Raw genomic sequence first — 21627 nt, forward strand, 5'->3', positions numbered from 1 at the left:
CCTGTGCTCTTGTTCTGTTTTGACACATGTTCGATTTTAGGTCTGTTCGGTTTTGGAAGCGTTCGAATTCGTCGTACCCCCATCGGATTTAATGAGACTTTCATAGAAAATATGATCTCCAAGTGTCACGCCAAAACACCACGCCGCACTTGCAAAGCGATGGGCGGAGCGTCGGTGGGGGGAGGCGTGAATCAAAGTACGCAAACACCGACTCTCACTTTTTTATTCCGACAATAGTATCAGTTAAAGGAGGCCAGACACCAAAAAAAAATTTTCCCGATTTTTTGCATAGAGAACCCCCATGAGGGGTTGAACTCATGACAGGCAGCTCAGGGGTACAGCGACGCTACCGGCTGGGCTACGGGGGCGCGAAGGCACCTGACGACCGATGGTCTAAATAAGCGCGGCGCAATTTCGTCCCCCGAACTGTCCCCCGAAATGTTTGCTGTCTCGCTTCCTTTAACAGATTTTTGATATATCTCATAAGAACCGAGATAATTAAGGTCACCAGATCCTCCTTTCTTACTTCTTCAGCTGGATTTGTGACACCTCCTTGCCAAATATTCTCCGTATAGTGACCCGAATGATGTACCAACTCGCAGTCTTCAGAATGTCGTTCAGCTCGTTTGCTGGCTACATCACCATACTGTGAATTCCATCTCAACCTATTCATATTCGTTGCAGGCGGAAGCTTTTCCGATTTCGAAACGAAATCTCCTTTTGAGATTTTTGATCGGAAGTCGTTGTGAGCTTTTAGAATTTTTCGCCAGGCGTTTTCATCAAAAGTTGAAGAATGGACTGCTGAAAAAAATACTAGGGGTGCTTAGAATCAACAAAAAAAAGAGATGGCTAACTAGAATATAGATATGTCGAAATAGCAAGATAAAGCAGAAGCATCATGTGTTGGGAAATTGGATTGTACTTTTGAACTTTCTGATTACCCACGTATTTTTGAAAAATAAAAAGTTCACATTGAGGAACTTTGTTTTCTTTAACCGACCGTGAAGCTCTAGGTCGTCTCTCTCTCTCTCTCTCTCTCTCTCTCTCTCTCTCTCTCTCTCCCTTTTTCTGAATTCTGGTTTTCGAAATCAACAACATCTATTCGCTTTATTATTCTTATTCTTATTCTCTTGTTATTCTTACAGTAAACTTTTAAAATCTGACCGAAAAGTTTCAATAAATGGAAAAAAACTAGCTCAAGATAGGTGAAAACCCGCATGAAAATTTTAAAAATCAAATTTTAGATAAGTCTAAATTTAGATTTGTCCATACACTGCATATCCGGCTGTCATGTCGTCGTCAGGGTAGATTACTGTACTTTGGTATCGAGGGAAATCCTGAAATTTAAAACTTTCATAAAAATGGACAGATATGCTCAATGCTCATTTTTACATAATTCTGTAAAAAAATCATTTCTCTAGCTCATCTGGGAGCCGAGATACAGCGATTTAAAGTATTGGCGGCTAGAGACGCAGACAACGAAAGACACTGCGTCTCTAACTTTTGAATTTACTATCAACTTGTTCCTCATCACATTTTAAACATTTTGGTTCAAACTTCAGATTTCAAGCTAAAGAGCCGAGAAACAGCTATTTGAAGTTGGCGAGGTTAGAGACGCACTAACCGAGGCAACCCAAGCCACCAACTTTGAGCTCATATATCTCGGTTCCTGAACAATATATCAAAAAGTGGTGAACTGGCAAAATGTTAATGTAATTATAATAAACATTTTGTCAGTTTACAACTTTTTGATAGCTTTTACAGAAACAGAGATATTTAGGCTCAAAGGTAAAAAGTCGGCTGCCGACCGCGTAGCTCAGCTGGCAGGGGCCGATTTTTTAAACTTTGAGTAGTTTGATCTCGGTTCCTATGGAAGTTATCAAAAAGCGTTGACAACCGCTTGATATCTTTTACAGGAACTGAGTTAAATGGGCTCAAACTTTTTCTGGTAGATCTGTCTATCCCCACCTGTTGTTTCGAAAACTGTCTTCCAGCGAAATTATCGGCAGCGTTCCAATAGAATTCGCTGCTCATTCGAAAATAGTACTTCACCAATTTGAACATTGCAAAGACACACGGAAGCAGGGAAATACATAAAAGCAGTGATGACAGCAAAAGTGATTGGACCGGAGCCAGTGATCGGGCACATTGATTTGTATTGATTGAATAGTTTTCAATCAGACTCTGATGATTCGTATCGATGATTCCTCTGGCTTGTTGGTTTTGAAGTTGAATGGTGGCACAGAGAAGTTCATGGCAGTGTGTGTAGAATAGAGTGAAGCTGGAGAAAATGAGCATGCACGGAGACATGAATAGCAAAATTGAGGCGTTGATGGAAACCACTTGGCCAATCTGAAAACTACAGTAATCCTTTCTCTCCACATTTTTCTTTGCTCACCTTATTCGAAACACTACTTCTGTTCATCGGATGATCACTATAAATATAGCATCCAGTTCCCGCGACAACCAAGAAAAATGTGGGAAGAATCACAAAAAGAAGGGCCAAAGCAACAAAACAGAATGTCAATCGGCAGACGAAGACCAGGAATCGGGAATGGAGACTGAAGTAGGTCAAGTTTGGATTATAGGAGAGACTATTGTCAGCTGGAACGTCTGGATGTGTTTCAGCATGTGTGAGAAGTTGGTCGAGAACGTCGTCCTGAAAAACTCCATTTAGACATGGTGGCCTAACTTTTGCTAAGTGGATTTTTCTAGGCCACCACCTTTTATGGTCTAGAAATGGCTTGATATTCAGGTGGGATTNNNAGGCCATTTGAACAGGGTGGCAGAGGCAGTNGNAAGNGGNCNAGNNAGGCCACCATGGTAAATGACTCAGAAAACCCACCAGGTGAATATCAGGAAATTTCTAGGCCATAAAAGTTGATGGCCTAGAAAACTCAACTTGCGAAAGTTAGGTCACCATGTCAAAATCATCTAGAAAACACACCAGGTGAATATCAGGCCATATATATGGTGGCCTAGAAAACTCATTTTTGCAAGAGTTAGGTCACCATGCTAAAATGACCTAGAAAACACGCCAGGTTGATATTATGCCATTTCCAGACCATTTAACATAGTGGCCTAGAAAACTCAACTTGCAAAAGTTAGGCCACTATGTTACATGATAAAAAGGAGACTTACAGAGTTAGTCTCCTCGATTTGTGTCCAAGTGACTTCTGGGAAAATTGCGGAAATTGTGGATGGGCTCGCAGTTGTTGTGGTTTTTGTCGTTGTAGTTGTAGTCTTTGTAGTTTCCATTGTTGGGGCTACTGTAGTTGTGCTTTTCGTAGTACTTGCGGTTGTTGTGGGTACTGTAGTGATGGGAACTGTAGTCGTCGTAGTCATCGTTATCGTCGTCGTTGTCGTTGTACTCTCCTCACTCTCCACGTCTTCTGAATCTTCTTCTTCTATCGTCATCGTCCCGCCTGTCACCACTAGACTCTGATTTTCAGAAGTTTCCGCTTCTTCCGAATTGTCCGCCACGTCTTCAGGATCTTCAGAGTTTCCGAAAATCTCAGCAATGCCTGGAATGCCGGAATGCTCCTGAACTTGGTTCTTGATTTCTTCTTCAGTTGGTAGACTCGGTTCAGGAAGATTCTGAAGTCTTTTGAAACTTTCAAATTCATCGATTTTATCTTCTTCTGAACCGTCGTTTTGATTTGAGTTCAAATCCAGAATCGGCCGATTTTTGGTGATAAATTTGTCGGATGTTCCGGTGAATGTCACTTCGGCCAATGGTCGAATAGGGATTTCTATCCGTTTTCGGAACGTGTGAAGTAGAGGTTTTCGGTGCTGGAAGATTAAAATTGTATTTTTTTCCCCAATTTTTTCTGCGTTGCTATATGAATCTACTTATTTTTCTATACATTTTGATGTGATAAAAATATAGGCCCTTCAAAAAAATCAACTCACAATATGAATTCGCTTCAAACTCTTTCTCGGCGCCTCCGATACATTTTCAAAATCTCCGTGGTAGTCGTAACTGGCGTATAAGTCCCCAATTGTGCTTCGAGACAGTCTCTGAAAAATTGTTTTTGGAAAATGGGTTTCACTGGATCTGAGATTTTCAAACTAAAGATTTAAAAAAATTATATAAGCCAGTGATCCTAAAATTGTCAATTAAAATAAAAGAAAACCACAAGAGAAGCATTTGTGAACGGCTTCCGAGCATCCAGCTTTTCGCTCCAGAATCCGATTCCTGCCAAAACGAAATAAGCGGATGCGCTTGTGACGATGAGCCAGGAAATGAAGAAGAGCATCAGATAAATGGCATAGTTGGTTGCGTTCGATGGATATTCCTGAAATCTATGATTTTTGAAAATTCAGAACATTTTAGATTTTCAAACATACCTGATACTTTTGCGATCCACATTGACCCCGAAACCGGCAAATGAGAAATATAATGGCAAATACGATCAGTCCAATAGAACAGGCAATCAGAGAAAATAAACTGGCAGCTAGCAGAGGTTGACTGGTTATATGCTCTTCGAATAATCCAGTGTCCAGGAGGTCTTTCTGGAAAACAAACATTGAAAATTTGAACTCATTTTTCTCGATTCCTGTGAGAGATACTAAAAATCGGTCAACTGCTAAAATCTTGGTGAATTTCTGATAAAGATTTTAACAGTTGACAAAATTTTGATATCTCTTCTTAGGGAGATAATTGAACTCAAGGTGGGCTTCTATATTTTGGTCTAAGTTCACCTTAGAATTTTAGAATCTCAAAATCCAAAAAAAAATCTTAAAACTCACATTGTCAGTGTCAATTATCCAATCATCAAGCATTCTTAATTATACGAAATACTAATTCAAATGAGAAAGTGAAATAATAACACAAAAAAAGCCCGGTTTCTTCAGATTTCTATCTACAGTAGTGCAAATCTTCCACCGAGACTAGGTCACTTTTTCACCCCATAATTTCCCTTTCGTCACTCAAAAAAACGAAAATCGAATCGAATTGTAACGGGAACATCGCAACCTAATCATCCGGAAATAATCGAGATAGGGGAATGGTTTTGAAAAGGGCATTTTAGTAATCCATATAAGAAAGTTCGCTCTATGGAGAACTATTGTTTGTTGATGACCTATCAACTTTTAGCTCACATATCTCATTTCCTGTCAAAGATATCAAAAAGTTGTCAACAGATAAATTGTTTATCATAATATCATTAACATTTTATTAGTTGATACCTTTTTGATATCTCTCACAGGAACTGACATATACTATTTCAAAGTTAACGGATACGACTAGTTTTTTGCCAATAGAGCGCACTTAAAACATACCGTATCCCAAAAATGATGTAAGGTTCTCTCCGCCGCATCATGATCGTGACGCAATGTAAGTGCGTTTAAAATATAGGAGGCCATTAGGACATAGTAAGTCTGGAATATAGTATTTTTGTATTACCAAAGTGAAAATTTGAAAATGTTGAGTTTGAGAAATTCTTGAAAACTTAAAAAATGTCTTGATAAGAAGCCCACTTAAACTGACAACTTTGAGCCAATTTATCTCAATTCTTGTGAAACATATCAAGAATGTGTCAACTGATAAATTGTTTATCATGATATCAGCAATATTTTATCAATTGACAAATTTTTAATATCTTTTACAGGAATTGAGATAAGTAAGCTCAAAGCTGGCGGTTTGGGTTAGGTTCTATTAGAGAGAGTACGGTAACAACTTCAATTCGAAAATTTGATAAGAAGAACATTGAAAAGTTCTGCCAAAATCATTTCTGCCAATCATCATTTTTCCGTCCGTACACATTACAACCAAGATTTATTGATAAAGAGGGAGACTATCAAAAGTGTGGGATAAGTGTTAATGACCGGCTCATTCAACAAACAATTAGGATGAATAGGAGGCAGGAGAGTGAGGGAGGAAAATGAGATCAACCGGAAACACTTTTAGGTTTTGGTTTGGTTTGGTGACGTAAAACCTGTAATAGAAAAGCCCCAACCCAATACTGAAAACTTTGAGCTCAGTTAACTAGGTTACCATGAAATATATTAAAAATCTGTCAACTGATAAAATGGTTATCATTTAATCACAAATACTTTAATAGTTGAAAATTGTTTGATATCTCTTATAGAAATAGAGATAATTGAGTTCAAAGTGCAAATATAGGGTGACCTTTTATTAGAGTGTTTACGGTAATGTCACTTCAAGGCAGTGGACAACTTGAACGACTACATTCATTCAAAAGACGAGGTGCCAGAGAAAAAAATAAAAATAGAAAATGCGGAAAAAGGAAGCCAAAAAACTTTGGAAATCTCACCGAATCGGTCTCGATGGCAGACTCCATTTTTCGCCACCTCCAGGAGGCGATTTCCGTCTTCTTGTTTCCTCGGAAAGCCAAAAGATTTGTTGGCTCACACCCTACCCCCGAGACAAACATGTCAAATTGGGGGGAAGAGAATACGGAACGGGCGGTCCCTTATATGTTTGTGTTGTTATGTCTGTAGGACTTGGGGGATGTGATTGGGTACGTATAGTACCTGTAGAGAAGTTTCAGTTACCCTGAACACTCTAATAGAAAACCACCAACTTTGAGCCAATTTATCTCGGTTGCTGGGGGAGATATCAAAAAATGGTCAACTGACAAAATGTTGCTGATAATATGATAAAAATTTAGTCAGTTGACAACTTTATGGTATATTTTACAGAAAATGAGGTATGCAAGCTCAAAGTTGACCCCGTTTTCGGGCTACTTGCAAGTTTGATTATTACAGTCCTGACGTTATTCCAAACCGTCAATTTTGAGCTCAATTATCTCGCTTTCTGTGAAAGGTATTAAAAAGTGATCAACTAAAAAAATGTTGCTGATATTATGATAAACATTTTATCAGTTGACAAATTTTTATAACATTCACAAGAACTGAGATAATAAGGCTCAAAGTTTTTTTTTTCCACAATCAAGCAATTTTTTCAAAATCAGCATTTCATAAAACCAAACTATCCTAACAAAACCTTCATTCCACCATAAAACTAATAGTCACAACAGCAATAGCTCCAAAGCAAAATAAATTAACAAAAAGAACAGCTTTCTAGAATATCCTGAATTAATACACGGCATATATTCGCAATGTCCCCATCCAGTCATTCGCTCCATAACTTTGATATATTGACAATACGACATTGCCGACGTATGACCACAGTAGTTGAGGAAAACTGATCGTTCGCACTGGGTAGTAATTTTGACAGAGCTAAAAGTTCTTTGGTTGGACTTTTTGAAAAATATGTGGACTCACTTGCAAGTTCCGACTTCTAGAACTGAGCACTCATTGAATACCGTATCCGAGAGCTCGTCTAGGTCGATGATTTCTAGACAATCGTAGTAGAAGACAACTGGAAGGAAAAACAATCTTTTTTTCTCCAACATCAGCTTTAGGCTCAATTATCTCGGTTTCTGTAAAAGATATCAAATGTTTGCCAACTGATAAAACATTGGTGATATTGTGATAAACAGTTTATCTGTTAACAAATTGCTGATATCTTTCGAAGGAACTGAGATAATAGAGAGCAAATTTGATGATTCGACTTACAATCGGATCCGTGCTCACAGTAAAATTGAAGAAACGCAGTCTGTGATAAATAATAGCTAGAGTCAAGTTCATTGTGAAAAATAGCTTCAACAGTGTTATAATTCAAACAATCCATGTCCCTAACACAGCGGCTGAATGTGCTATAGTATCTGGAAATACGATATGGGCACACTTAAGTTTTGAGGATTTAGGTACCTGCACATCCCAGTAGCATCTAATCGAAACATCCGGAATGGATCTTCGTTTGCTTTTGGCAGACTCGTTACATTCAACAAATTGTGATTGAACATTTCTAAATAACACTTATCTATAGACTTCACTTGATCACTGCTACAATTCCGAAGAACTCCAGAATTTCCAGGAGGAGTTTTCTTGACAAGACCTTCTAGATCAGCGTCGTAGGATTCAGATGAATCGATTAGGATGACAGCACAAATGAATACTAAAAGCAAGTAATGCATTCACTTTTCGCATAATTTGCTGGAGTTTTTCGAACTTATAAGCTCCAAGAAAACTGTGTCAAAAAATAGAAACTCCGTCACCGGTCTTCAGAAAGTTTAATGTTCTTAAAGTTTTGAATTTGTGTGATATCATGATTTCCGGACCGGTACATTTACAGAGAGTGAAGGCTGGAGAAAGAGAAAGTAAACATGAAATGCGGCAAGGTTCAAAGAGTTTCAGTTTTGAAATGTTCTTTGTATTTTTCTCTATTCTGATTTCTGATTTTGTCATTTTTTTTCTGCAAATAAAGTGTCGTTTACTAAATTCCAAAAAATCTGAAAATTCATAAAATTCGGAAAAAATCGACAACTTTTCTAATAGTAAGCTTGAATATTTTCAACGACGGGAAAACTGGATTTTGGGTGAATTTTCGGGCCGACAGCCCAAAATTGAAAATGCCGAAAATGGGGTAATATTCTCTCGGTGTAATCCCAAAACTCTTCAAGTTTCAATTCGTCGATCATGAGAACCCAACATTGACGTTCACACAAAAACATTCGAGAAAGACTACTATAGATGCTAAAAAAATTCTTCGAGAGAGAAATAAGTGTCATGATACGTAATATCATCATCTTTTGGTTTTTCTTTTTGGGGTCTGAAATAAATATGCTGAATTCTTTGAAAAAAAATGGTTGCCTAGAAACCCAAATATCATTTTTCTAAGTCATGGCTTTAAAACCAGCGTAACTCGCTTCACAATTAACTTTCTCAAGTTCTAATTGTAAATCTTGTTCCAGATAGTGGTGGACTAGGCTGGCTTGAGGTCTCAATTTCTGTAAAAAAAGACTCACCTGTCGAGAGGTCTCTCGTATAATTGAACCATCTGAGCTACTCGTTTTCCTTCAATATTTTTGTTTGTTTTTTCAATTTTTTTCAAAATTAACGAAAGAAGAACCACTTGAAGTTGAAAAACAGATTTGTGGTTGGACATTTCCTAGTCGAAAACTCACTCCACGAACTTTGTATTTTAGTTGTCGAAACCAAAATTCCATTTTCAAATTGCTTATTGAAAGTTTGTATCTGAATTTAAGAATGCTTTCCATATTAAAAAAAAAAAAAGATTTTGACCATTATTACTTCAAACCAATGGTCCAAGTACAAAAAAAAAAACAAAAACTAACATTTCAATGGGTGTCATCATGCTGCTAACTTCTCGAAGCACGACATGCGGCACTTTCCGTATTGGAAATTTTTTCATTTTTCTGAAAAATGGGTCTTAAAGAAAGACTTTAAAAATACGAAATTCTTGTTGATTTCCTACTCAACATCGACCGGTGGACCCTTCCTATTCAAATTGCGCGCGTACCGTATCCACCGGACCGTCATACGGAGTGTCGTTTCTCGGCTGTTGCCCACAACTTTTGGGCTGGATTAAAGCGGCTTCTAAGCTGCGTCATGGCGGATGTCGCTTTAGTTTTCTGTAGAAGCCGCCCAGCGACCGCCCAAAAGACGCCAAACCTACGCGCAAGTTACGCGTCGCTCACACGAAATCGGACCGTAGGCTCTAAAAAAATCTGAAAATTCTGTCCAAATCAATTTGGTAAATAGGATTTATTTTTAAAAAACCCAATAGCGGACAGAAGAAAAAAAATAATGAAGCGAACAACAAAAAAGAAAAAACAATGATTGTGTGTTAGATGAAAGTTGAATCATGATGTGAAGTCGTCACTTGTAGTCTTCACTAGGCAGTAGTAGTCACTTTGGTGCTCTGAAAAAAATTTAAAAGTAATTGTATTGATTATATTGTTGCTTACAATCCAATGAGAACTGCCGGCTCAAAGTCGTCTGGATTTTTGTTTTCAGCACGACACTTTTCTCTGAATATTTTGACGTCTTTCCATGATAGATGGTTTTCACAGGTTTTTCGGTTCTGAAGTTGAAGTCATTTTATAAGCAAAGCAGCAGTCAAAACAAACCTTACAACTCTCCAGTGAACCGGTACGAATATCAAGATGATAATCTCGAATGTAGTTCCTAAAAACAAAGTTCGTATGGATTTGGTTAATATATTAAACTGACAGTATGTGACCAATCGCTGATTGCATAGTCTGTGAGACAATTCACGCTCGGATTGACGCGATGAAACATACAGTATCTGATAAACCTGAAATTAGTTCTGTCAAATTGTTTAGGAAAACAGGAAGTCACCTGAAATTTTCTTCGCTTTCGAAGAATTTCCATCTGATTTAGTTGTTTTTTGGCTTCCTAGAAAATATAGACGATTACATTTTTTTAATTTTTTCAAAACCTCTGTCATTCTCGTCTTCCGATTCATCACTCCATAATGCCCAATTGTCACTTGCATTATTTTCTTGTTCGAAATCTTTTTGAGCGTAGTTCTGATGATGTTCAGATGAATTACAATCTGCAAGTTTCACATTTTTTGAATTACATTACTATGTTTTTACCTTTTTGTGTACTTTGGATTCCAGGATCAATTTTTTGCTGTCCGAATGCGTGTTGCCAACTTCCTTCTAGAAATCATCCTAAATACGTTTACAAAAATCTTTATCTTACGAAGTTGCCTCCTCGACCTGGAATTCGCCACTCTGACAAATCCATTCATCTTTTTTCAGATGTCCTGACTTTAATTTCCAAATCCTGCCTTCAAAACCAATTTCTAAACATTCTATATTCGCAATCGAGTTTTTGATACTATTACCTAAAAACTTTTTTATTTTTAGAACAGAAAAGACAAAGAAAATGAGATAAATTACAGTGAAATAGGAAAAAACGGATAAAATATTTTATTTCGAAAAGAAATTCTGATGCACGCAACGCGAGGCATGCGTCGCCTTTAAAATTCGCCCAAACATCGCCCAAGATTCGCCAAGGTGGTGGTGGTCGGCGCAGTTGCCACAGGTCTAGGAGCTTCCGGTTAAAAGCCGCCCAAATAACGCTCTAAAGCCGCCGCCACCCTTCTTTTCGCCCTAAAGTTGCAGGCCACAACCGAGTTAGAATCCCTTTCGTGTGCTCCTGGGAAAATAACAGACCGCTGTTAGGATCTGAAAAAAAACAAAATCCTTGAAATTCCGATAAAAAATTCAGTTATCAGTAAAAAATTTTAACAACTTTTACAACTTTTACAATCATTCAAAGAAGATTGTTTGTACGAATATAACGATAATAGAAAAAAGAATGTAAAGAGAAAATTCGGCAATTGAAGAACCGATTTCCAGGATTGAGATATGCTGAAAAAAGAAACAAAAGCAAATGGGCCATCGGAAAGCTTTGAACTATTGGAAACCCAAAAACATTTTTTCTTTAAAAAATTGTTTTATTGTGCAAAAATTGTTTTAAATAAAGTCATGTATTAACATTTTCTCTCGTTTTTCCCATATTTTTTACCAATTTTTCATCAGTTTTTCTCAAATTTTCACCTGATTTTAGCTTCAAATTTGATATAAAATTAAAATTGTCGTATGAAAAACTCGAGTTAACTCGGAGCAGCCGTTCGTGTCCATTTAGGAGGCGACAAGGCAAAAACTTAAAAATAGCAAATTGGGCTTAAAAAGAGAACAAAAATTCAAAATTTTTATGAAAAACAGATTCTAGAAAGCGATCTCGGTTTTACCAAAAACTCTGAATTTTCTTCAGGGAATCTCACTATTTCGAAGAAAACCGATTTGTGGGCGGAGCTTCTAGGTGCCAGCTTCAACGAAAAAACCCGTCAATTACACAATTTCGTGGCGTTTTTTCACTTATTTTTAAGCCAACAATTTGGAATTTGCTATTATGAGTGGTAAATATAACCTAAAATAATTTTCTTTGACTTTTACTTTAGAGACGGCTTCAATTACTGAAAATTCCACCGCCGCAGAATCTGAATTTACTTCGAAAAACGAGAAACTTTTGAAGGCGTTGATCGAGAAAAAGAAGGAAAAGCTAAAGAAGAAGACATTATTCCAAAATGCCGACGAGAAAGCTGTCGACTCCATTGTTCAGAAGACGTTCGAATCGGTGATTGGAACTACTCAATATTCTCCATTGAAGACGTCAGACTGGATGAGCAAAATGATTCAAAAAATCTCCAAAGCGTTGACGAAAGGAGATGAGACTCGAAAGTTGCTCATCCATTGTACGATTTGCTCTAGAACTGATGAGCTCTCCATTTGCTCCGCGAATATGTGCTCCTGGGATACATCAAAGGACGTGGCAGTGTACTCCGAGTGGACTTCAAAGACAGTCTTCGGCGCCGTTCAGGTCTTCTTCATCACTCATCGCTACTCAAAGTGAACTTGACTATCTTCAAATAAAGCAAAAAAATCACAATTTTACAAAAGATACAGTATAGGTAGAATATATAATAAATACACGAAAGTTGGGCGGTAATAAGGCAATCTGAATATTATATAAAGCACATAAGAGAATCAAAGGCAAAGTGTGTCATGTCCGTAAATTTGCTACTACTGACGATATCGTCGATGGTCTACGATTGGATCGGAGATGCTGCTAGAACCATAGTACTGGACAGAGGAGTCGGGGGTGGGCCTCCAATTCCACCGCTGCCTGGAATGTTGAACTGGGTCAATTGGAGCGGACTTTCTGATTTTTTAATTTCTTACCGTTCGTCAAACTAGAAGACGTCACTTGCGATGACGCTGGCACCATCATCTGTCGGGAGTTCTTCGCTCCATAGTAATTTCCAGCGGGATTCATACCGATCTGACTCTCTCCAACCATTGACGCATAGTCGTTAGTCATTGGACTCTCGCAGTCTCTTCTTCTTCTCAGCCAAGTTTGATCGTGTGCCACAGGACTTAGTGTAGTCGTTTCCAGGCGATGAGGAGGAATGGTTCTTCCCATTCGATTCGCAAGAGCATGCGGCGCCGGAGATCCAACATATGTTACTTCTGTGGTAGCTTCTACTCTCGTCGTCGTGGTTCCACTGGTTCCAGAATTGTCAGCCGAGGTTCGATCTGTTGGTAGAATCCCATCTCCAAAGACATAATAGCACTTCTCCGTGAATGTTAGTTTACTGACGACATGTCGAATAAGACCAGCAGCTAGAAGACGTGCGGCATACAGTTTCGCTCGTTTTCTGTTATGGATATCTGTCATGTGGTCCACTAGCCAATCAATCAGGTCCTGACCTATGAAGGACATTGGTACTGAAATTTTCAGCCATTTTCGATTTTTGATAACTAGGCCTGAGTCCGGGCGAGCCATGGCACGAACTACAATTATGGGATCTATCAATTCCGTTAGCTGCTCCGCCTTTTCATTCCTCTCATTCTCCTTTTTCCTTTCCGCCTCTTCCAATAACGCCCTAGGTATTCCATTCCTTCGTTGATCGTAAAGAATTCGTTCTTCATCATCAGAAGCTGTTGAAGTAAAAGGCATCGTGCCGTCGTCCACAGATGTCATAGTTTGCTCCTGTGGATCTATTCCAAGCGCCTTCATTTTCTCTGTTGCTTGCCTAAAAATTCCAAACCGTTTTTGAAATTAAAAACCCTTCGAACTCACACAGCAGTCTCCACCCAAACTCCAACATCCAGGGGCATCGTCTCCGAAGCCATCGAAGCTAACGGGTCGTCGTATTCACTTGGAGCCGCCCTTCGGTACTTGCTAATGTAGAGAGTAATGGGCCTCTTCGAACCAGCAGCTTCTCTAAGAGCCCTTACAGCTTGTGGACCGGTTAGATCTTCGAAGGACACTCGATTTACTTGTAGAATCTGGTCTCCTACGTTCACTCGTCCGTCCTTTTCAACTGCACCTTCTGGAGCGATTTCTGATACAAAAATGTGGCCATCCATGGTGCAGACACTTAAGCCAAGGTATGGAACATTTTTCATCGATAAATAAATCTCCAGAATCCTCGGAAGCCCACTGTTTACACTTGATTCGGTGGCAGAACTGATTGTGCTTGGTACATAGGGCCTTCTGAATCTATCTTTCTTCTGTTTCTTCTTCCTCCGATCGTCATCATGATATCTATTCATATCTCTCGCTGTCAATGGCTCATACATCGATGAGTCGTCGGTGGTCCGGCGAGTGGATTCGTCGTATTGGTAGGGATCTTCAGAATTAGAAGTGTACATTTCAGCGAGGTGTTCTCCGGCTCTCCCTTTAAAAACATTGATTTTTCTAGTAACTTAAAAGAGGTTACTTACTGCTAACAATGGTACTTGGTGCTAGACTGGCATCAGAATAGGGTGTAGCATCGAAATCTGCACTTCGTCGACGCCTCTTATCAATTGCAGCTCTTTGCGGTCTTGTCATCGTCCCGGTATTCCTTGGTAAAGTGCCATATCCGGGAGTGCTAACAAGGAAAACCTCGTAAAATCCATTTTGCGACCTTCGCAGGCGATCCGTATCGGAAATTAGTTCAACTTTTACTTCTCTGAAAATATTATCTTGTTTTCTTCACTTTCTAAAGAAAAATCTTACCGTTGAATATCCGGGTCTAACTCTTTCGCATAATACTTGTAGCCTCTCTTGGTGAACGAATTTTTAAAATTTCCGAGTGTCGCGACACCTTCCCGAGCATCAATCACGGACACATACGGTGTTGTTTCGTCGTCAAGATAGTAAAATACCTGAAAACCATCTTGCTTACTCTTTTTCCTTATCAAAAATGACTCACTTTTATTTGATTGGAGTCCGAACTGCATGGTGGCTCCATATAGGTTAGTAGGGGTCTGGAAAAATCGATATTTTGTTTAGAAAAGCGACATATATGAAGGCAAACAAGGTAAACACATGAAAAACGCAATTATCTGCGGGAAGGACATAAAAACATTAAATTTTTAATTTATCGGCCATTAAATCGGAGGTCCGCCGACGGAAATGCAAACGCGCTCCATTAGACTTCAATCGGTCTCACCACGATTTGCCGTTTTCGATGTAATTTTTACGGTTTTCGTTGAGAATCTTCTACACTAATTTTCAACTTCAATTTGAAATTTCACCGCTTTTTCAGTTTCTGGAAAAGTTTCTGTAAAACATTTTGTGTCTTATTTCGCATAAAAATGATATTGTTAGCTGGGAACCTTGAAATCCCTGTCTTTTTTATTCAAAAATAGTGTTTTCTGACAATTTTCAAAGTTCTAAATTTTGATTTTTGAGGTAATGGCATCTGCTGGAGAATCAATTTTGGCTCTTACCGGAAAGAGAACGACCGGTCAAAGCATCAGATCTCAAAATGGTAACCGAATGAATCTCCTGTGTTGAAAATCGCATTATTTTACAGTTACCGCCGCTGTTGCTATCGCCAACATCGTAAAGTCATCCCTCGGACCAGTCGGTCTTGACAAGATGCTTGTCGATGACGTCGGAGACGTTATTGTTACTAACGATGGTGCTACTATTCTCAAGCAACTCGAGGTTGAACATCCAGCCGGAAAGGTTCTCGTCGAGCTCGCTCAACTTCAAGACGAAGAAGTCGGAGATGGAACCACCTCTGTTGTCATTGTGGCAGCCGAACTTTTGAAAAGAGCTGATGAGCTTGTTAAGCAGAAGGTCCACCCAACAACCATCATCAACGGATACCGATTGGCGTGCAAGGAAGCTGTCAAATACATCAGTGAGAACATCTCCTTCACTTCTGACTCCATTGGAAGACAATCTATTGTCAACGCCGCCAAGACTTCCATGAGCAGTAAGATTATTGGACCGTAAGTAGTTCCGTTCTTGGAATTGAAACAACCATTAAATTGCAGAGATGCTGATTTCTTCGGAGAGCTTGTCGTCGAGGCTGCTGAAGCCGTCAAAGTTGAGAACAACGGAAAGGTCACCTACCCAATCAACGCTGTTAACGTTCTCAAAGCTCACGGAAAGAGTGCTCGCGAATCTGTTCTTGTTAAGGGATACGCTTTGAACTGCACTGTTGCCAGTCAAGCCATGCCGCTTCGCGTTCAGAATGCCAAGATTGCTTGCCTCGATTTCTCTCTTCAAAAGGCCAAGATGCACCTCGGTATCTCAGTTGTTGTTGAAGACCCAGCTAAGCTTGAGGCTATTCGTAGAGAGTGAGATCTTGTGGGACCGGAATTTTTGAAATGAATATAATTTTCCAGGGAATTCGATATCACGAAGAGACGTATTGAGAAGATCCTGAAGGCTGGAGCCACCGTTGTTCTCACCACCGGAGGAATCGACGATCTTTGCTTGAAACAATTCGTCGAAGCTGGAGCAATGGCTGTTCGTCGTTGCAAGAAATCCGATTTGAAGAGAATCGCCAAGGCCACCGGAGCCACTTTGACCGTCTCATTGGCCACCTTGGAAGGAGACGAGGCTTTCGATGCCTCTCTCCTCGGACACGCCGACGAGGTCGTCCAGGAGAGAATCAGTGACGACGAGCTCATTCTCATCAAGGGACCAAAATCTCGCACCGCCAGCAGCATTATCCTTCGTGGAGCCAACGATGTGATGCTCGACGAGATGGAACGATCGGTTCACGATTCTCTTTGCGTTGTTCGTCGAGTTTTGGAGAGTAAGAAGCTGGTCGCTGGAGGAGGTGCTGTTGAGACTTCCCTCAGTCTTTTCCTGGAGACCTTCGCCCAAACTTTGTCATCTCGTGAACAACTTGCTGTCGCTGAATTCGCTTCTGCTCTTCTCGTCATCCCGAAGGTTCTCGCCAGCAACGCCGCCAGAGATTCCACTGATTTGGTTACTAAGCTTCGCGCTTATCACTCAAAGGCTCAACTCATTCCACAACTTCAACATCTCAAATGGTAACAAAATTGTAATTTGACAATAACAATTCCTTTCTGTTCTAGGGCCGGTTTGGATCTCGAGGCAGGAAACATCCGCGATAACAAGGAAGCCGGAATCCTCGAGCCAGCTCTCAGCAAGGTCAAATCCCTGAAGTTCGCTACGGAAGCCGCCATCACGATATTGCGTATTGACGACCTCATCAAGCTCGACAAGCAAGAGCCAGCCGGAGGACATGATGATTGCCACGCCTAATTTGTTTCTGTTTTCACACCCAAATATACTTTTTCTCCGCGTGCTTCTCACATAATACCGATCTGCTGTTTTCCGTTTTCCAGAAATTCTCATTTTTCAGCTTTTGTTTGTTTTCTATGTTCTTCCCCTTTGCGCCCATCCCCATATTCAGCCCCATTATTTGACAATACTTTATTGAACGAAATGTTGTAAGTTTTAATGTTTTCGATTTCAAAATTGTTTGTATTGATTCTTTTTTTTTCTTTGATTATCCCTCATGAAGAAGCTTTGCCACCTCTTCTCACTCGTCGTCCCCTCCCAGCGAGTGGAAGTCGCGATTCTTCTGATCGCTTCCACGTCGACGAAGGTTCAACGGTGGCAAGCGGATTCCATTGACCGTTGTCGGTGTGGCACTGCTCAATGGTTGAGCCTTGGATCCCCAACGGAACATTCCTGAGGGCCCCTCAGAAGTCGTCGGAGAGTCGTTGGAGCTCGAGTGTTGTGGAAGGCGAATGTTGTCTTCCTAAAAAGTTATGTAGGTGCAATATTTAAATTTTAAGATGGGTGGTTACCTCCGTATTCGATGACGGCTGATAATTGAGTGGCTTGCTGGAAACCGATGAAGAGCGAACTGATGGAGAAGCAACTCGGTCGGTTTGAACGACCGAGAGACTTTTAGTGTGAAGTGGTGGCTGAAATGATCAAAAATTTGAATTTCCTAAGGAAAAAGGAACTACCTTCTTTCCAAAAATATTTCGAATTCGCTCGCCGACACTTGACAACACTCCATGATCCGCTGGTGGAGATGTCATTTGAGGAGTCGACGGCTCCGAAGAATCAATGGAGCCCGACTCCACGGAGAACGTTCTCTGGGACATGAGCCGCGAGTGAGCCGACGACGATCGTTTGACCATTTTGAGATATTCTCTTCCGGCTGACGCGGCGGCGGTGCTTTTCGCCAAACTGTTGGAGAGTTTCTCGCGGTTTAGCTTCTGCTTGTTGGCGCCAGCGTGACCAGAAGCCGTAGAGGATTGACGGACGAGCTGGAAACAGAAAAAAATCGAAAAAAGTAGCGAAAGAGAAAGAAAAAACTAGTAATAGCTCTTCTGATTATGTTTTTTGTCTCTTCAACTCCACCCCTACATCACATGGGATTCTGAATACAAAACAATTTGCCTCTTCAGAGAACGACGTCATGTTACAAAAACAGGAAATTAAAATATTGTTTTCGAAGAAGCATCATCGCCGGCTACTTCTATGCATTTTACCTCCTATGTGTTGTTCCGCGTGATAGCTCAGTGGTAAAGCTCCCGTTTTGAAAACACACCACCCGAGTTCAACTCCTCTCGCGATTTTTAATGCTTTTTACATTTTTGAAAACTTTTTCTCTATTTTTCCACTCACCTCTTTCACATAATTATCATCAAACTGCTCGGCATTCTTCGACGAGAGCAGAGTGAATGTGACGTCTTCTTCGTTGGTGGGCATCGTGTCAAACTTCTTTTCAGTTTCCGACCGGGGCTGTAATTTTTTGTTGTTGTTACGAATATATATTTGAAAGAAGAAGTTTTATATATCAGGTGATTAGTTTTTCGAAAACAAGAAGAAAATATAACCAACTCGATGCTTCGCGTACTCCCTGGCGACTTTGGTGATTAGCATTGCACACGTCTCGCTGCCTGCTCGAATCGCCATATCCACACAGTTGAGGCGCTCTTTGTTACGCATGTCAATTACCTGAAAAAGTGCAAGAATCAGAAGATGAAATTTTGATAATGCGGTTTTTGGAGATACCGTAACCCTTCATAGACTCCAATAAAATGTCCCTCAACTTTGAGCCAATATATTTCGGTTCCTGTGAAAGATATCATATTGGTCAACTAACAAAATGTTTCTGATAATTTAATGAGAATTTTGTCGGTTAACCACTTTTTGATGTCTTTCACAGGAACCGATATAGATTGGGTCAAAAATAATAGGTCAGAAGCCGACCGAGTAACGCGGCCGACATGTCCACTTTGAACCTATAAATCTCAATTCCTGTAAGAGATATCAAAAGACTATATATTGAAAAAATATTACTGATATTATGAGAAACATTTTATCAGTTGACAATATTTTTTCATTTCTTTCAGCGGAAATGGAATATCTGGGCTCAAAGTTGACGGTCTTTATGGGGCATTCTGTATGAGAGTGTTTACGGTCACACTCTTTGAGCTTAATTATCTCATCTTCTGTGAGAGATATCAAAAAGTGGCCAACTTACAAAATATCTTTGATATTGTGATAAATGTTTTATTAGTTGACCATTTTTTGATATCTAACATGTAATTTTCTACCCTTTATCAACATTTTCAGTTTCTTGAAAACAAACTTTCAATGCATCATTCATCGTCATCAAAAAACTTATGCTTCAAAACTTCTAAAATTTTCAGAATTCAAGAAACAAGCGTTCTAATTAGAGGTATTTTCTGAATGATCTTCTGGTTGTTGATCATACATAATGACAGAACAAATGACGTTATTTTTTAGTTTGAACAATTTTTGAAATTCTGAGAATTTAAAATTCTGAAATTATAGTTCTAATATTCTAAGATTCTAAGATTGTAAGATTCAGAGATTCTAAGATTCTGGGATTCTAATTTCTATTTTGAGACCATTTTCAGCGTTCATATTGTGTAAGAATGTCTGTAAAACCCCCAAAACCAAATTTGGTGGATTACTGTAGTGTGAAAAGTACGAAACCTAGTTTTCAATTTCCAGACTGATCATTCAAGTTTCAGCTCATTTTCGATGTAAAAAACTCATCAAATTGTTTCTGAAAAGTTTCAGAATTAAAAAGGTCTTACCTGCCATAACTTTCCACTATTGATAGCCATGATAAGAATTCCCTTGACTTGCTGAACACGATTCTCAGCTGATGCTAACATCAGTGCCGAATTTCCATGCTCATCTTGCCATAGGATATCCATGAAAGCCTGGAAATTAGAAAAAAAATGCATTATAATAGCTTCAAATTAGCATATTTTGTAGTCTGTATTATTTTTCACACAAAAAGCTTTCTATGAAACATTACCATAAATTCAAATAGAAGGCCACCTAGACAGCCAACTTTGAACTCAATTATCTCGGTTCCTATGAGAGATATCAAAAATTTGTCAACCGACAAATTGTTGCTTGATATTATGATAAATAATTTATCAGTTGACACATTTTTGATATCTCTCATAGAATCCGAGATAATTGAGTTCAAAGTCCGAATGCACATGTTTCTTTGGCGCCACCGTATACCCACACTTTGAGCCCAATTATCTCGGTTTCAGTAAAATATATGAAAAAGTTGTCAACTAAAAAAATATTTCTGATATTATGACAAACATTTTATCAGTTGACACATTTTTCATATCTTTCACAGAACCCGGCCAAAATGGTCATTTCTCATTTTTCTCGATTTAGGAAAAAAAAATCACATTCTTCGAGCTAAAATCCTAATTTGTTTACTTTTTCAGCCATCACAAGACATGAAAAATGACGTTGACAACTTCTAAAGTTCTCTAAAACTTTAGGAACTATCAATTATTCATAAACCCGACTATTATAGAAACTTACAAGCAAATGTACCTCTCAAAAGTTTTCATATTTTTCTAGCTACAGTACCCTACCGTAGTACAAAGAGAAGGGTCATCAAACGGATCGTCCAAGTTGAAATCGACTCCAGCGTTCTTGATCTCCTCCCCAATTCGAGTGATCATCTCATTGTGGTCCATCTTTTCTGGAATTTTCTTTTTTTTAAACGAAGATTTAAAAAAGAAGGTTTTCAGTTGACAACAGAGCCATCAGAACTGGTTAGTAGGCGTTGCCATGGAAACACGTTGGAAAAAAACGGAAACGAAAAAAAAAGAGATATGGAAAAATAGCGGAAAACGAGTGTCTCTTTTCTCTCTCTCTCTCTTGACTTGATTTAGTTAGGAAAACAAGATATGAAAAAAAGAGAAAAAAGTGACTAATTGGATTTTCAGAAACTTGTGGAGAGGGTGGAGCTCAATTTTGATACTTCGAATTTCTAGTTTTAAAGGTGGGGGGACAGGAGATTTTTTGGAGTTTTTTTGGAGGGTATGCATTCTACCGTGACGGTGTACAACGCTTAATTTCACTCTGTGTACAGCGGTCGTCCTCACCCTTATGTTTACTCTCGGGCGCGCGCTCCTCCTTTGCCCGCGTGGCTCAGTCGGCAACGGCGCCGCACCCTCAATACTCACCTCCACAAGTTCAACTCCTCAGGGGGCGTATATGAACGGAGTTTCGAGAACATTATTTTTTCATGTCCCCCCCCACCTTTAATGAAAATGGAAAAATTTTTAGAAAAAAATGGAGAAGTAATAGAGTCGGATTTCAATAATTGAGGGATTTCCTGAAATTGAGTCTGAAAAAAAATGAAAAAATAAAAATAAAAATTCTGATTAATATTTTTTCAAGGGTTTTGAGCAGAGAACAAAAGATGAGCATTCGATATACTGGTTGCCGTAAAACCTGTAATAGAAGGGTCCTCTAACTTCCAACTTTGAGCCCATATGTCTCGATTCCTGTGGAAGATATCAAAAAGTGGACAACTGATAAATTGTTCATCTTAATATTACCAATATTTTATTAGTTATCACATTTTTGTTATCCTTCACAGGAATCGAGATAAATTGT

The 21627-nt window shown here is 39.2% G+C and overlaps 7 protein-coding genes across 7 annotated transcripts in view; 2 read left to right on the plus strand and 5 right to left on the minus strand.

The window, feature by feature from the left end:
- Positions 1–673, minus strand: part of CBG00725 — a gene marked incomplete at both ends in the record, with an annotated part of 1885 nt that extends 1212 nt beyond the window's left edge. The window contains one exon of the mRNA XM_045241893.1: positions 527–673. Coding sequence (XP_045091588.1) covers positions 527–673 — 147 coding nt within the window. The remainder of the gene's footprint in view (positions 1–526) is intronic.
- Positions 674–1256: 583 nt separating this feature from the next.
- CBG00724 lies at positions 1257–6398 on the minus strand (the record flags this gene model as incomplete). The annotated part of the gene is made up of 9 exons (XM_045241894.1): positions 1257–1337; positions 1969–2352; positions 2399–2659; positions 3142–3792; positions 3913–4020; positions 4137–4298; positions 4351–4515; positions 5284–5382; positions 6279–6398. The coding sequence occupies 9 exons, from the start codon at positions 6396–6398 to the stop codon at positions 1257–1259; spliced, it is 2031 nt and encodes a 676-aa protein (XP_045091589.1).
- Positions 6399–6995: 597 nt separating this feature from the next.
- Positions 6996–10091, minus strand: CBG25495 (the record flags this gene model as incomplete). The annotated part of the gene is made up of 6 exons (XM_045241895.1): positions 6996–7206; positions 7252–7348; positions 7546–7694; positions 7741–7987; positions 9968–10020; positions 10066–10091. 6 exons carry the CDS (start codon positions 10089–10091, stop codon positions 6996–6998), a joined length of 783 nt encoding a protein of 260 aa, XP_045097938.1.
- Positions 10092–12060: 1969 nt separating this feature from the next.
- On the plus strand, positions 12061–12282 carry Cbr-dylt-3 (the record flags this gene model as incomplete). The annotated part of the gene is made up of 1 exon (XM_002630244.2): positions 12061–12282. One exon carries the CDS (start codon positions 12061–12063, stop codon positions 12280–12282), a length of 222 nt encoding a protein of 73 aa, XP_002630290.2.
- Positions 12283–12475: 193 nt separating this feature from the next.
- Cbr-mig-5 lies at positions 12476–14671 on the minus strand (the record flags this gene model as incomplete). Its single annotated transcript, XM_045241896.1, has 6 exons — positions 12476–12555; positions 12612–13465; positions 13513–14113; positions 14160–14389; positions 14437–14606; positions 14633–14671. The coding sequence occupies 6 exons, from the start codon at positions 14669–14671 to the stop codon at positions 12476–12478; spliced, it is 1974 nt and encodes a 657-aa protein (XP_045091590.1).
- Positions 14672–15117: 446 nt separating this feature from the next.
- On the plus strand, positions 15118–16953 carry Cbr-cct-1 (the record flags this gene model as incomplete). The annotated part of the gene is made up of 5 exons (XM_002630242.1): positions 15118–15193; positions 15239–15662; positions 15708–16013; positions 16062–16718; positions 16764–16953. 5 exons carry the CDS (start codon positions 15118–15120, stop codon positions 16951–16953), a joined length of 1653 nt encoding a protein of 550 aa, XP_002630288.1.
- A 280-nt stretch (positions 16954–17233) lies between these two features.
- CBG00720 lies at positions 17234–20699 on the minus strand (the record flags this gene model as incomplete). The annotated part of the gene is made up of 7 exons (XM_002630241.1): positions 17234–17455; positions 17505–17624; positions 17670–17975; positions 18337–18453; positions 18553–18669; positions 19782–19910; positions 20595–20699. 7 exons carry the CDS (start codon positions 20697–20699, stop codon positions 17234–17236), a joined length of 1116 nt encoding a protein of 371 aa, XP_002630287.1.
- Between the last annotated feature and the right edge of the window lie 928 nt (positions 20700–21627).

The sequence above is a fragment of the Caenorhabditis briggsae genome (assembly GCF_000004555.2).
Source record: "Caenorhabditis briggsae complete genome, chrII, whole genome shotgun sequence".
Taxonomy (NCBI): Eukaryota; Metazoa; Nematoda; class Chromadorea; order Rhabditida; family Rhabditidae; genus Caenorhabditis; species Caenorhabditis briggsae.